This window comes from Amblyraja radiata, chromosome 7, assembly GCF_010909765.2.
Source record: "Amblyraja radiata isolate CabotCenter1 chromosome 7, sAmbRad1.1.pri, whole genome shotgun sequence".
Classification (NCBI taxonomy): Eukaryota; Metazoa; Chordata; class Chondrichthyes; order Rajiformes; family Rajidae; genus Amblyraja; species Amblyraja radiata.
In genome coordinates, this window is record NC_045962.1 from 28963944 (window position 1) to 28977435 (window position 13492).

The window sequence follows — 13492 nt, forward strand, 5'->3', positions numbered from 1 at the left end:
AATGGCTTCAAAGGTGTGTGTAATTGCTCAGGACCAAAGTTGTGCCAATGAAAATCAAATAAACCTTTATGAGACTGAGAAACAAGAATAAAACTGTTAGGGACATCAGCCAAACCTTAGGTTTACCAAAATCAATTGTTTGGAACCATTAAGAAGAAAGAGAGCTTACTAATTGCAAAGGGACTAGCAGGCCAAGGAAGACCTCCACAGCTGATGACAGAGGAATTCCCTCTATAATAAAGAAAAAACCCCTGTCCGACAGATCAGAAACACTCTTCAGGAGTCAGGTGTGAATTTGTCAATGACCACTGTCCGCAGAAGACTTCATGAACAGAAATACAGAGGCTGAACCCAATTGAGCATGCCTTTTATATGCTGAAGAGAAAACTGGACAAGCCCCCAAAACAAGCATAAGCTGAAGATGGCTGCAATACAGGCCTGGCAGAGTGCCAGAGAAGATACCCAGCAACTGGTGATGTCCATGAATCGCAGACCTCAAGCAGTCATTGCATGCAAAGGATATGGAAAAAATACTAAACATGACTACTTTCATTTACATGACATTGCTATGTCCCAAACATTATTGTGCCCTGAAATGGGGGGACTATGTATAAACACTGCGTAATTTCTACGTGGTGAAACCAAAAAGTATAAAAATGGCCTTTATTAAAATCTGACAATGTGCACTTTAACCACATGTGATTTTCTCTATTACAAATCTCAAATTGTGGAGTACAGAGGCAAATAAATAAATGATGGTCTTTGTCTGAATTATGGAGGGCACCTTATTGAGGGTTTTGCTTTTCTATATGTGTCACCTACTGCATTATCTACATTCTCTGCTTCCTCGTCAGAAAATTTAATGTTGGACTATGTAAGCTTTTTCCTTTTAAAATCCATGCAATTCATCTTTATGGATCATCCCCAGGTTACAAACACCTGACTTATGGATAGCCTGTACATACAAGTGAGCATTTGGGAGTCTGGCGGCGGGGGGGGTGTCAGCTGTTGTGGAGCTCATCTGATCTTTGGGAACTTGGTTCGCAACAATTCCATTTCATCTTGCAGAGAAATTTGAGTGGTTAAGTTAAATACCCTGACTTAACTATACATTGCCCTCAGCTGGCCTGTTTTTGTTTAAATGTATTGCTGAGCAGCTACATTTCCAACTGTTTGGGTTATGAACAGTTCTCGGGAACAGGACCCTATCATAACCAGAGGAGAATGTGCATATTTTCTGTTTTTACTTATTCTTCGATTCTGACATTTTTTTCAAGCACTGTTACTCAGTTGACAGATCTGTAATTCCCTGGACAAGTTCTAAACCCTTTCTGAAACAATATGTATTTCATTATCTATTTACAAATTCTCTGGCATTAAATCTTTTCTAATCATTTACTTTTTCTATGTGGGTAATATCTCTGCTATCACTTCCCAGATTTAAAGAAAAATGGCTGGATTGAAAATTAATTGGAATGATTTTTCTTATTTGTAATAAGTACTGTTCATCCACCAATCTTCTTTGCATCGTTCCTAAAAATGTTATAACCTGCAACAATTAATTCTCAGTCCTAATTTTGCTGAAGCCATTTCCCAGCAATGTCTAATTCTACAAAAAAATCTGTTTTATTTTGGACACTTAGTGTCTTTAACAGACAGTTTAACCTATTTTATTTGGTTTTCCTTTAATTTTATGGTTGACCATATTTTTAAATTCCTGCTCTATAACTTGCTCACTTGCTGTCATTCCTCTCCATTATGTTTTTCTTTCACATGCTGCCTTTTTCTATTTTAAATCTATTTAGATTGCTAGTTTTTCTTGTGCATCCAGTACCTTTACTAGTTAAACCCTATGGCACTTCACAGTCATTGCATGGATATGGGCAATTTAAATTCAGCCTGAAATAGTAAGTTGTGAGTGATGGAATAGTCTGCTTGGTTTGCGAATTAAACCAATAGACCAAGCGAAGTGATTTCTTAACCAATGGCTCAGATAAAAACTCTGCAGGCCTGCCACATGTAGTCGTGAATGGTGACGATGTGCAGTTTAGAGGTAATTGGCAGGAGGATCTAAGATTATCCTCAGTTAGTGGGGATAAGCAATTGGAGAACTAAATTCAAGGCTAAAGCTTTTCAGCGATGTTCAGCCAGATGTGCCAAGTGAGCAATGTGCTTCACCCTCAGATCCCTGGCATCACATGAAGTTAAGAAATGGTTGGGAGCACGGGTTTTAGCAGAGACTAAACAACATCCTAACTGAAACCATGCCCCAAAACCAACATTGTCTTTAGTCATGCTGATCTAATTCAATTACAATAGTGACCTGAACTCCAAAAGTGGAATATTATTCACATTTTGTGGTCCCAAAATGCAGGAGAAATCCATTCCGGTTAATCATCGTCCAATTACTGCCGCAACAAGGTGATGAAAGGTGTATTTGACAATACTGTCAACCGATGTTTAAATGTCCAATAACCTGCAAATTGATTCCCATTTTAGGTTTCAACAAGACTGCTTGGGTCTAGAGTTGATGTGAAAGGGGTAGACCTTATCATGAAGGCACCATATAATACGGTGTAACATTAAATGGTGTAATAAAACTGTCGTCATTGGGCATTAGGGGAAAACGTTCCAATGGTTGGAGTTGTCCTGTGCACAAGTTAAATGGTTGTAGTTATTGGAGGTCAGTCACCCCAGGACATTGCTGCAGGAGATGTTGGGGAAGCACCCCAGACCAAACTACCTTAGCCTGCTTCATCTTTCTTCCATGAACTTTCTTCCATCACAAGATGTTTGCTGAATGTTATACCTGGTTTATTTCCATTTACAACTCTTCAGCAAGACCTCATGGAAGCTTGGATTGATGAGTCAATTAATATTTATGCCAGAAAATTGTCAGACAATGTCCATCACTGACAAAAGAGTTTGTAACCACTTATGCTTGACAATCAGTAGCATTATTGTCACCAGGTTTCCTTACATCTATATCTTGGGGATTCACCACTGACAACAAACCCATTGAGCCAGCTGTTCGAGGATATTGCCAGGACGGAGGTCTGAGCTATGGGGTGAGATTGGGCAGGATAGGACTTTATTCCTTGGAGCACAGGAGCATGAGGTGTCATCTTATAGACATGTATTAGATCATAAGAGGAATAGATAGGGTAAATGTGCAGAATCCCCAGCGTAAGTGAATTAAGATCCAGAGGATGTGGGTTTAAGTGGGGGGGGGGGGGGGGGGGGGGGGGGGTGACTTAATTAAACTTGAGGGGCAAGTTTTTTACACAAAAAGTGATGGTTATACAGAACAAGGTAGTTGAGCCAGGTACTATCACAATGTTTAAGAAACGTTTTGACCGCCGACCTGCGGCCTACACCAACCTGAAGCCGCTGTCTCCGGTGGGGATTCAGGACTTGACTGGACTTTATCTGGACAATGTGCACTTTAACCACATGTGATTTTCTTTTTTCTATTACAAATCTCAAATTGTGGAGTACAGACAAATAAATAAATTATGGGTCTTTGTCCCAAACATTATGGAGTACACTATATCTGCATGAATGTAGATCCAGCAGTGTTGAAGAAGTAGAAGTAGGAGAAAACAGCATCCAGGATCCTCCCGGAGTTACAACAGGATTCCATTTCTGAGAACTGTAACTGTTTATAACCCGAATAGTTTACATTGAAAATATGGCTATCCAGGTATATATTTAAATAAAAACATGTGCCATCCAAGAGCAATGTGTAGTTAAACCAGGGCATTTATCTCTTCCATTCCTATGTTGCCACATACTAAACTCCCAGAGGGCAGAAGATGCCTGCAGTCCTGCAGCAGTCAAATCCATCCTACTCGCTCATAAGTACAGGCTGTACCTAATTGTAACCTGGGGTGGATTGATTTAGTCATGTGTACTTGGTACAGTGAAATTCTTTGTTGCGAAAAGTCGCCACGTGTAGGGCACCGACAAAGTCACAAAAATATTCAGTATAGTCCCGATGGTCCCTCTTTCCCCCCCCCCCCCCCCACCACACCAGCTTCCGCTTCTCAGTGGAGCCCCCACGCTGTGTCCTTCTTTGTTCTTGTCGGCTCAGTGCTGGCGGCCAAGTCAGGTCCTGGCCGGCTCAGTGGCAGCTCTGTTTGGATCGGATTGAAGCATCACTGGCCACACAATACACTTCTTTCTTCCATCACTAGTGCATAGTTGCTTTTTAAAAAAAGTTAATTTTATTATTGTCATGTGTACTGAGGTACAGTGAAAAGTTATTAGTATGTGCTATCCAGTCAAATAAAAGATTATGCGTTATTACAATCAAGCCGTTCACAGTGTATAAAGGGTACATTATTTCGCACCAGTCCGATGAAAGATAGTTCAATGGCCTCCAATGAGGTAGATGGGAGGTTAGGACCGCACTCTAGCTGGTGAGAGGACAGTTCAGTTGCCTGATATAGCTGGGAAGAACCTGAGGCCCTATAAGGCGCGGGTCAGGCCGCATTTGGAGTACTGGAACCCATATCTGAGGACGGATGTGCTGGCTCTGGAGAGAATCCAGAGGAGGTTTACAAGAATGATTCTAGGAATGAGTGGGCATATGATGAGCGTTTGACAGCACTGCAGGGGCCGTGGAGCGGTTTTGAAAGTGAGGGGGCTGAGCGATCACTGATCACCGGCCTCAGGGGTACCCGGCGAGGGAGCGGAGCGACTAAGCTGGGGGAGGGTGTGGGAGGTGGTCCCATAGTAGGGACTTTTTGAAATTTGATGTATTAAAATCATGTTTTAGTCATGGGCCACGGAATCGGGGGGGGGGGGGGACGGGACTGCAGCCCCCCCACTTTTTTGGCTAGATATGTTTCAATGTCTCCGACTTTGGACGAGGCACTGCTGTGCTCTGAGTAACCCGGTCGTGGGTGTTGGAGAGCTGGGAGGGAGGGATGGAAGCAGAAGCAACGGCGGGGGCTGGCGAGTGTTTGCCGGGCTGGCGAATATCTCTGGCCATGGAGCAGCCACAGTGCAAGAGTCCCGGGTCCCGGGCCGTCGGAGGCGTTGTGCCGCTGCAGTGAGAGTCTGCGCCGAATTCGGACTGGTGACCGGCATGGACCAGGCTGCGGCTCGGTGCATCCTGGAGGACAACCAGTGACAACCGGGAGCGGGGCTCAGGGTCAGTGAGACTGGGTGGCACACATAGTACTCCATGACCCGAGGGAGGGCAGAGCGCCCCGGGTGGGTGGGGTACGCCGTGGTGGGGGGGGGGAAAGAGAGGGGTGTTGGGACGGGAGGGTGGTGTTGGGCAAGAGGGGTTGTGTTGCGCTGGAGATGTTGACATGCAGGGAGGTGTGGTACCAATATTGCTGCAGGAGTCGATGGGTGCAGTGGATGGCGGCCATTTGCCCCTTTGAGCCTAGCCAATCCCTTTTACCTTGTGTAGGAAGGAACTGTGGACGCTGGTTTATACCGAAAATAGAAACAAAATGCTTGAGTAACTCAGTGGATCAGGCAGCATCTCTGAAGAAGGGTCCCGACCCGAAACAATACGTCACCCATTCATTTTCTCCAGAGATGCTGCCTTACTGAGTTACTCCAGCATTTTGTGTCTATCTGCCCTATTGCCTTGCCCTTCCTCCCAGACTTTTACAAGGTTTCCCCTTCAGTGCTAGGCCCAGCCCTCTTTGTGATGGGTCTCCTGAAGCGCTGTCTCTCTGCCGTTGCCTCTGGTGTGATCACCGAAGTCCATGTTGTACGTCTCTTGGAACAACTTCTCCTTGTTTGTTCCACAACAGGATTGTGAACCTGTTCTCAGTCTCCCACTCCCCTCCCCTGCAACGTAAATAGCCCGAGATTGTACGCATGACTGAGACCTTTCATTGCTCACCCATTCTGGCTTCCCTACGAACTCTTGACATCCTTCCAGGTGAGAGACCAGAGGTGACCCTGGAATCTATCCGGGCTTCGCCAGTGTTTGACATGGCAGCTCTCCGTGTTTTTTGTCCCTGACTCCTCTATAAATAGGAGCTGAAAGGTTGGGTTGTTCAGCAGCATTCTCCATTAGTCTGACCCCTTAACCTCATTTAGAATGGCCTAATTCTACTTATGATTGTGCACGTGGATTTGGAAAACTTTTTCATACATCTGTACCTTTTGCCAATTGGGAGACGTGAGACGTCCTTGATTATGCTGGTGGCCTTGCCGAGGCAGTGTGAAGTGTAGATGAAGTCCGTGTACCATCTTCAAAACACACAGAGTGACTGGTTTTGACACCTGTAGCCTCTACCACCAAAAAAGAGAAGTGCAGCCAATACACCAGTGGTGGAAGGAAGGTGACCAGATACATTAGAATGCCACCACCTACATGTTCTCCTCACACGACAGAAGTGGAAATGTCTTGCCATCATTGGGTGCCCTCATGATAAAGAATACAGTAATACAAGAAGATGGCATATGACTACTTTCTCAAAGGTAAGCAGGGTTGGAAAGTAAATGGTATCTTACAAGTGATGCCTACATTCCAAAAATAAATAAATAATTAAAAATAATTGAGGCGTGTGTGAGTGTTTACATATAGAATGAGGTTGAAGATGAAAAATCAGTGCTTGCATTTGTGTAGATCCAGAAGGTATTGTGCATTTGAGAGGAAAGAGAAATCGCTTCCAAATCAGAATGGTTCTCCACTAAGAGAAAGGACGCGTGACGATCCTGCTCTACGTTTATTATTGCACATGGATTGCCTGTTTGTGGTAGATTGTTCTTTAACATTCAATCATCTATAAAATACCAAAAAGTATCAATATTTGTTAATAGTGGATGCATGTAGATTTTATGTTTATATAAATGACACAGAAAATTAATGCATCCCCCCTTGGACCTTGCATGGGATTTGTTTTTATTGATGAAAATATCTTGCTTTTGAAGCGAGCTATTCGTTACCTGAACTTTCATGTCTCTCTTCCTATGTGACAGGGATCAAGAAGGGCTACTGCTCTCAACAGAGAGGTACTTAACTGTACTTCAAGTTTTGTCCTGTCTTGACTGAATAATCCGTGTGTCAAAGTACTTGAATGTAGTGATGTAGATGCCTTTAACCCTGCTGTAAATAATTGCCGTAAATCAAAACGCTAACATTCATCTTGAGGCCTGGTGTTAAATGTACTTTCCTGTGTTAAATTAACAGTGCTTGTCTCTTTTTTTGATGCTTTTCTGCATTCAACAGAAAAAAATAGGGACGGTCTTCATCTTGCTCCTCGTATGCAAAATTTGTAATGAGTTGTCTGGTTTTCCAGGTCCATAATTTCAAATGGATCAGAAATTATTTGTATCCATAACCAAGAGTAGATTAACAGAACTGCTTTGCTTGTGGGCTAAGAGTTAACAATTCCTGTATTAGTAGGTATTCACGGTTTTATTGTAAAAAATATCTTTATCTTTACGTAGCTGGCAAGAAATTTTATTTTTCAACCATGTGGACTGCAGTTGAGTTTCGTCAACAAATTCATTCAAAGCAGAGATGAATAAATTCCAGAATATTATAGGATTCCAGGGAGAAGGGGATACTGCGTGAAAGAGCATATAAAAGTAAAAGATTATGCATGTTCTTGATAAATGTCAGAGCAAGCAAAAATAGTCAGATGTGTTTATCCTGCTCTTAATTTTTATATTGTTATCTGAGTTTAATTAATTTTTTCCTCCTCCAGAGTTCAAATACAGCTCAGGTCTTCAGTTTAGTTGCAGAACGTAGACGAAAATTTCAGGAAATTATAAATCGCAACAGTAGCAGCACTATTCACACTGCAGATGTTAGACCAAAGACATCAAAGTGGACTGCTCCTAATTCAACTCCCCAACTCACCACAACCATTTTGGAAGTCAGAGAAAGTATGCTGTCTCTCCTAATTAAACTCCATCATAAACTCTCAGGAAAACAAAACTCCTACTATCCATGCTGGTTAGAAGACTCAGAGTCTACATCCAGATTGGATCCAATGCAACAAATCCATGGTGATGGGACAACAGCGGTGGAAAGAATTTTAATAAAGACTGCAGCACGAAGTCGGCAGAACAAGTTCAGCATCGAGGAGATCTGTAGGAAGGTGGCTCCTCCTACACCTCCAAAGAAGAATATTTCAGATAAGAAAGCTCTGGATAAAGAAGAAAGGTAAATGTTTATCCAAATATATATTTATTTATATCTATATATATCTATCTATATATGTGGATTTGATGGAGAGCTAATAGGAAATTAAGTTTCTATTTGCATGCATTTTTTCTGAAATTGAATTAGAAATTGCACTTGCATCATGACATTATGAATGAATGAATGAATGAATGAATGAATGAATGAACGAATGAATAAGTTTATTGGCCAAGTATTCACATACAAGGAATTTGCCTTGGTGCTCCGCCTGCAAGTGACAACGTGACATACAGTGACAGTTAGGAATGACATAAAACATTCAACATTAATAATAAAACATTATTGATTAAACATGTGAATGAAATAAAATACCATAGCAAAAGGGGGCTACAGATTTTTGGTTATTGAGTAGAGCTATTACTCGTGGAAAAAAACTGTTTTTATGTCTGGCTGTGGCAGCTTTGACAGTCCGGAGTCGCCTTCCAGAGGGAAGTGATTCAAAGAGTTTGCGGCCATGGTGAGAGGGGTCAGAGATGATCTTACCTGCTCGCTTCCTTGCCCTTGCACTGTACAGTTCATCTATGGAGGGAAGGTTGCAGCCAATAACTTCTTAGCTGATCAGACGATTCGCTGCAGCCTCCGGATTATTTGAAGCATTTCAGTGTATTTTAATAAACCTTATAAGAACTTGCTTAAAGCATTAAATCATAAACATTGAAGCATAAAGATCTGAGAAAGCATGATGAGTAATAATACTAAAACTGTGTAAAAATAATTTTCACTGTCAAGGCTAGATTAGTGCGAGGTTATGGCCATGAATTATATGGAGTAATTGAAGAGAATGACTGAAGGAAGCCCAAGGAAATTTTTATTTTTATTAGAATTATATTTTATATTTTGTGTCCCTCCATTGTGGTGGTGCAGAATGAAATTCAGAGGTAATGTAAAATGTTCAAGTTACATGACTATTCAAATTATATGAATTACATCAAAGTGCAGGTACCCACATTGGACTATCATATGCAAGGATGGATTAACGATTATTTATGCTAATCAGAAGGTTTAATAAATCTAAAGTATTGTTGCTCGAATTGTATTACACAAATTCTTAAAATTTAGATGTAATTTTAAAAACAAAACAAAAACATTAAAGTTGTCACGATGAAAATAAAATTATGTTGGAAAGCTGAAATAAAAAATGTTTGGGCCATTTATTTCAGATGTTGGTGCTGTTGATGCACTTTGGTAATCCTGTTATAGGTCAAATTTAAATATTAAAATAATTGGAATAGAGAAGTGATTCAGTAATTATTTCTGGACTTTGTTAATAATTGTATTGGATGTCAGAGAAATTTCATTTGAGGGTCCTAGTAATTTGCGAAAAAGGCATCACAGCTGATGCAATATTGCTGCAGATACAATGTTATGAGTAATAAGAGAAACATTTTAACATTTGCTGTATATGTAGAGAAAAAACATATTTTGATGTGAATTTTTGAAGCTATCATTTTATTTTACAGTTTTCCTCTATGGATAATTTCACCATTCGTCAGTCATTGATAGCAGATCCTGAAAATAAGATTAATTACATAGAGCAGACCACTGTTACAAATGTAGAATAGGTTTAATTAATTTTGCATTTCAATGATAATGGAAAGAGCAATAAATAGGTGATGATGACCCTTTTTTCCCACAGTTCTGACCTTTAGTCAAAGACAAGTGGCTCTCGTAAGATAGACTGTTCCCATAGCAACCAGCACTGTACCAAAGGAAAAGACAAATTGATGTTGATGTCTCACAGGCCTATTTTGTCTACCCCTTAAGCAGTCAGAAAAATTACAGAGCTCAATGGAATCTGTCAGAATTTGTTTGTATCATCTGTTTAAGAATCTCTATTTACACTAGGAATATTTTAAAGTCAGGAATGCCCTGGGCTGTGAAGAAACCCAGCCATAAGAATTGAAGGTTAATTTGGATTTGTTTTTCCAAAATGTTTCTGTCAAATTTTATATTAAACTTCTAATCATACAGACATTACAAACTGATTATTGAACAGTCCTCCTCATTACTGATCATCCTCATTACTGCTGAATCCAACAAATAAAAATGAATAAAATGCTTAGACCAATACTGCTTTGTTTCACTTGAATGATATTGGTTTCAGTTTGGTGAAGGTATACTAATTTTTGGAATCGCATTGGCTCTTTTATGAGAATTTCAAAGAATGCCCTTTGTGTTGTTGTTAATTGGCCATTTCCACAATGCCTTTGGCCAGCGTGTACCATACAACCCCCAAATCTGAGTTTGAGAGAAACCCCTTCAAGTATTGAGCAATATCTGATGACATTTAACCTATACTCCCCCAGTCCCATTATTTACTCTCTCACAGTAGGTTCATTTTATTAGTGATCATTCTTCAGCTGATTGCACACTCAAGGACCACAATCTGCTTGACGCCCAGTAATCTTTTTTTGTGCTCACTTTCTGCCCTGGGATGTACGTGTTATAAGTAGTTCAACTTCGGTCTTGGGGATAGTAAACTATGATTGCATTTCATTGATACACTAAGAACTGCAGATGCTGGTTTAAAAAGAAAGGGACAACGTGCTGGAATAATTCAATGGGTCTGGAGGACATGGACAGGTGACGTTTCAGGTCAGGACCGTTTTTCGTCACCTATCCCTGCTCTCCAGTGATGCTGCATGACCTGATTGCATTTCAGAGTTTTGCATAAGAGGTTGAGATTCCGTTGAGAGAATTGATTGTGTGAAAGGGAAACAAAATAAAAGTTAAGGAACATAATAATGCAATAATTAATTTTTTTAAATTCCTGCATTATCTAAAGGTTCAGTAATTTCATAACTACATCAGAAAATCTGAGTGTCATAAGTAGATCAGCATGGTCTTTTCCTCTCCAAAATTCAGGAATTTGTTTAACGTCATTCGCAGGAACCTCTTGTAAATGGAACGAAGCATTTGTTCAAGTGTCAGTTGATCAGAGTAATCTTCTATTTGTGAATAATAGGTCATGGCTGTGTATGGATGAAATCAATATTCTTATTTTATAAACAAGATATGTTGGTTTGGAATGTGAAAATATATCATAATATTAAAATGCAGATAGGTTTCAAATGTTGGATTACTGAATAATAGATATTATGATGGAATAATAATAAAATTACATTTTTTCCCCTTAATTTATGTTATGTGGATATTGCTGACATTTATTGCCTATTTCTAATTGCTTTTGCGAATGAGGTAATGAGCTGCCACCTTTTACTGCTGTAGTCAATGATGAACATGCTCCCAAAGAGCAGTTGGGTAAAGATTCCTGTATTTGGACCCAGTGATGATGAAAGAATTGCAAGTGACTTTAAGGAGAATATAGTTGTTGTTCCTGTGCCTGCAATTACAGTCATTTGAAGATGGTAGAGATTGCTAATTTAGGTGTCAGTGAGAGGTAAAGCCAGTGAATGACAGCCAGTTGTTCTTTATTATCATAATCTGAAAATAATTTTCATGATAAAATATTGAGCCATTGTTTAAAATAGTAGCTAAACAGCTAATGTCCGAAGAAGAGTCTTGACCCGAAACATCACCTATTCCTTTTCTCCAGAGACTCGCTGAGTTACTCCAGCTTCTTTATCTTCAGCTAAAGTCCAATGTTTTTCTGCCTAAGTAAATATGGACCTATCATCATTATCATTAGCAATTCAATGTGAAAGAAAAGCACAGAATCATGTTTAGTTTACAAAGAAAATATTTAAAATGTTGAATCTATAAATATTTCTAAAAATTAGAAAGTACCAATTGAATTCAAATAAGAGTTTCTACACCCTGGTTAATTGATAATTGACTAATGAAGCATGAGAACATAGAACATTACAGCACAGGATTTGGCCCTTGGGCCCTCTGTGTCTTGCGCCGACCATGATGCCAATCTAAACTAAACCTATCTGCCTATGCATGATCCTTATCCCTCTATTCACTACCTGTTCATGTGTTCATCTGTTCAAATACCTCTTAAATATTGCCACTGTATCTGCTTTTATCACTTCCCCGGGCAGCATACGTTAAGTGCAGAGTCAGCAGATGACCAGTGCGTACTAAATGCAGGCGCACATTAACGAGATTGTCTAGTCTTGCGAGCCATTTTAATTTCACTTTAACTGGAGCTCCTAGTTGCAAATCCTTAGAATTCCTCTTCCCATCGCCACACAGAGCAGGCGACAACTTTGCTGAGCACTGTCTACCAGAGGCTTCTGGAGCTGGTTATCAGCCTTTCCTCTTCCCATTCCTGTATTGACCTGTCTGTCCTTGGCCTTGGCTACTTTCAAGGTGAGGTCAAATGGGAACTGGAGGGATTAAGACCACTTATTCTGCCTAGGTAGTCTACAATTGGCTGCATGTACATCAAATTCTCCAGTTTCAGATAACCTTTGTCCTTTCCTCTCTCTCCTTCTGATCTACCCATATCCTCTCTCACATAACCTTTTCAACCCCACCCCCCAGCTCACCCAACAATTCCTTCTGTCCATCACCCACACGCTCCATCAATTGGGTCCTCTGCCCACCCAATCTCCTTTCTTTGGTTTCATACTTCGGGACGACAGATGGCACAATGGGCTAAGTGTTCGGCTGGCAACCGGAAGGTAGCCGGTTCGAATCCCGCTTGGAGTGCATACTGTCGTTGTGTCCTTGGGCAAGACACTTCACCCACCTTTGCCTGTGTGTGAATGTGTGCGAGTGATTGGTGGTGGTCGGAGGGGCCGTAGGCGCAGATTGGCAGCCACGCTTCCGTCAGTCTGCCCCAGAGCAGCTGTGGCTACAGAAGTAGCTTACCACCACCGAGTGTGACTGAGGAGTGAATGAATAATGCGATGTAAAGCGCCTTGAGTATTAGAAAGGCGCTATATAAATCCCATCCATTATTATTATTATTATTATACTTCATCTTCCTGTCCCATCAGATTCCATCATCTCCAGCCCTCCACCTCCCACTATTTCCATATTTCCCTGACTCCATCTGCCAGTCAACCATTTTCTCACCTGAATCAACCTATTTCTTGCCAGCCTTTGCCCCACACCTTCTCTCACCTCCTTGTACTGGCTGTCTCCTCTACTTCTTCTCAGGCCAGATGAAACATCACTGCATTCCCTCCACAGATTTTGCCTGACCCACTGAGTTCCACCAGCGGCTTGTTTGTTACTCCAGATTCCAGCATCTGCAACCTCGTGTGTCACTGGCTAGTTCTGATGCAGACAAAGAGAGTTGTAGAATATATTGAGACTAAAAGGCTACAAGGTCCCCAGATGGAAGATGAGGTGCTGTTTCCCAAGCTTGCATTGGACCACTTTAAAACAACA

At 40.9% G+C, this 13492-nt stretch overlaps 1 protein-coding gene across 5 annotated transcripts in view; it reads left to right on the plus strand.

Annotated features, from left to right (window-relative positions):
* The window catches only part of ubr3 (ubiquitin protein ligase E3 component n-recognin 3), a 188320-nt gene that overhangs the window by 81836 nt on the left and 92992 nt on the right, over positions 1-13492 (plus strand). For 3 of the 5 annotated variants that reach the window (XM_033023989.1, XM_033023990.1, XM_033023991.1), the window contains exons 23-24: positions 6955-6987; positions 7686-8146. In XM_033023989.1, coding sequence (XP_032879880.1) covers positions 6955-6987; positions 7686-8146 — 494 coding nt within the window. The remainder of the gene's footprint in view (positions 1-6954; positions 6988-7685; positions 8147-13492) is intronic. The other 2 variants (XM_033023993.1, XM_033023992.1) reach the window with 1 other exon arrangement.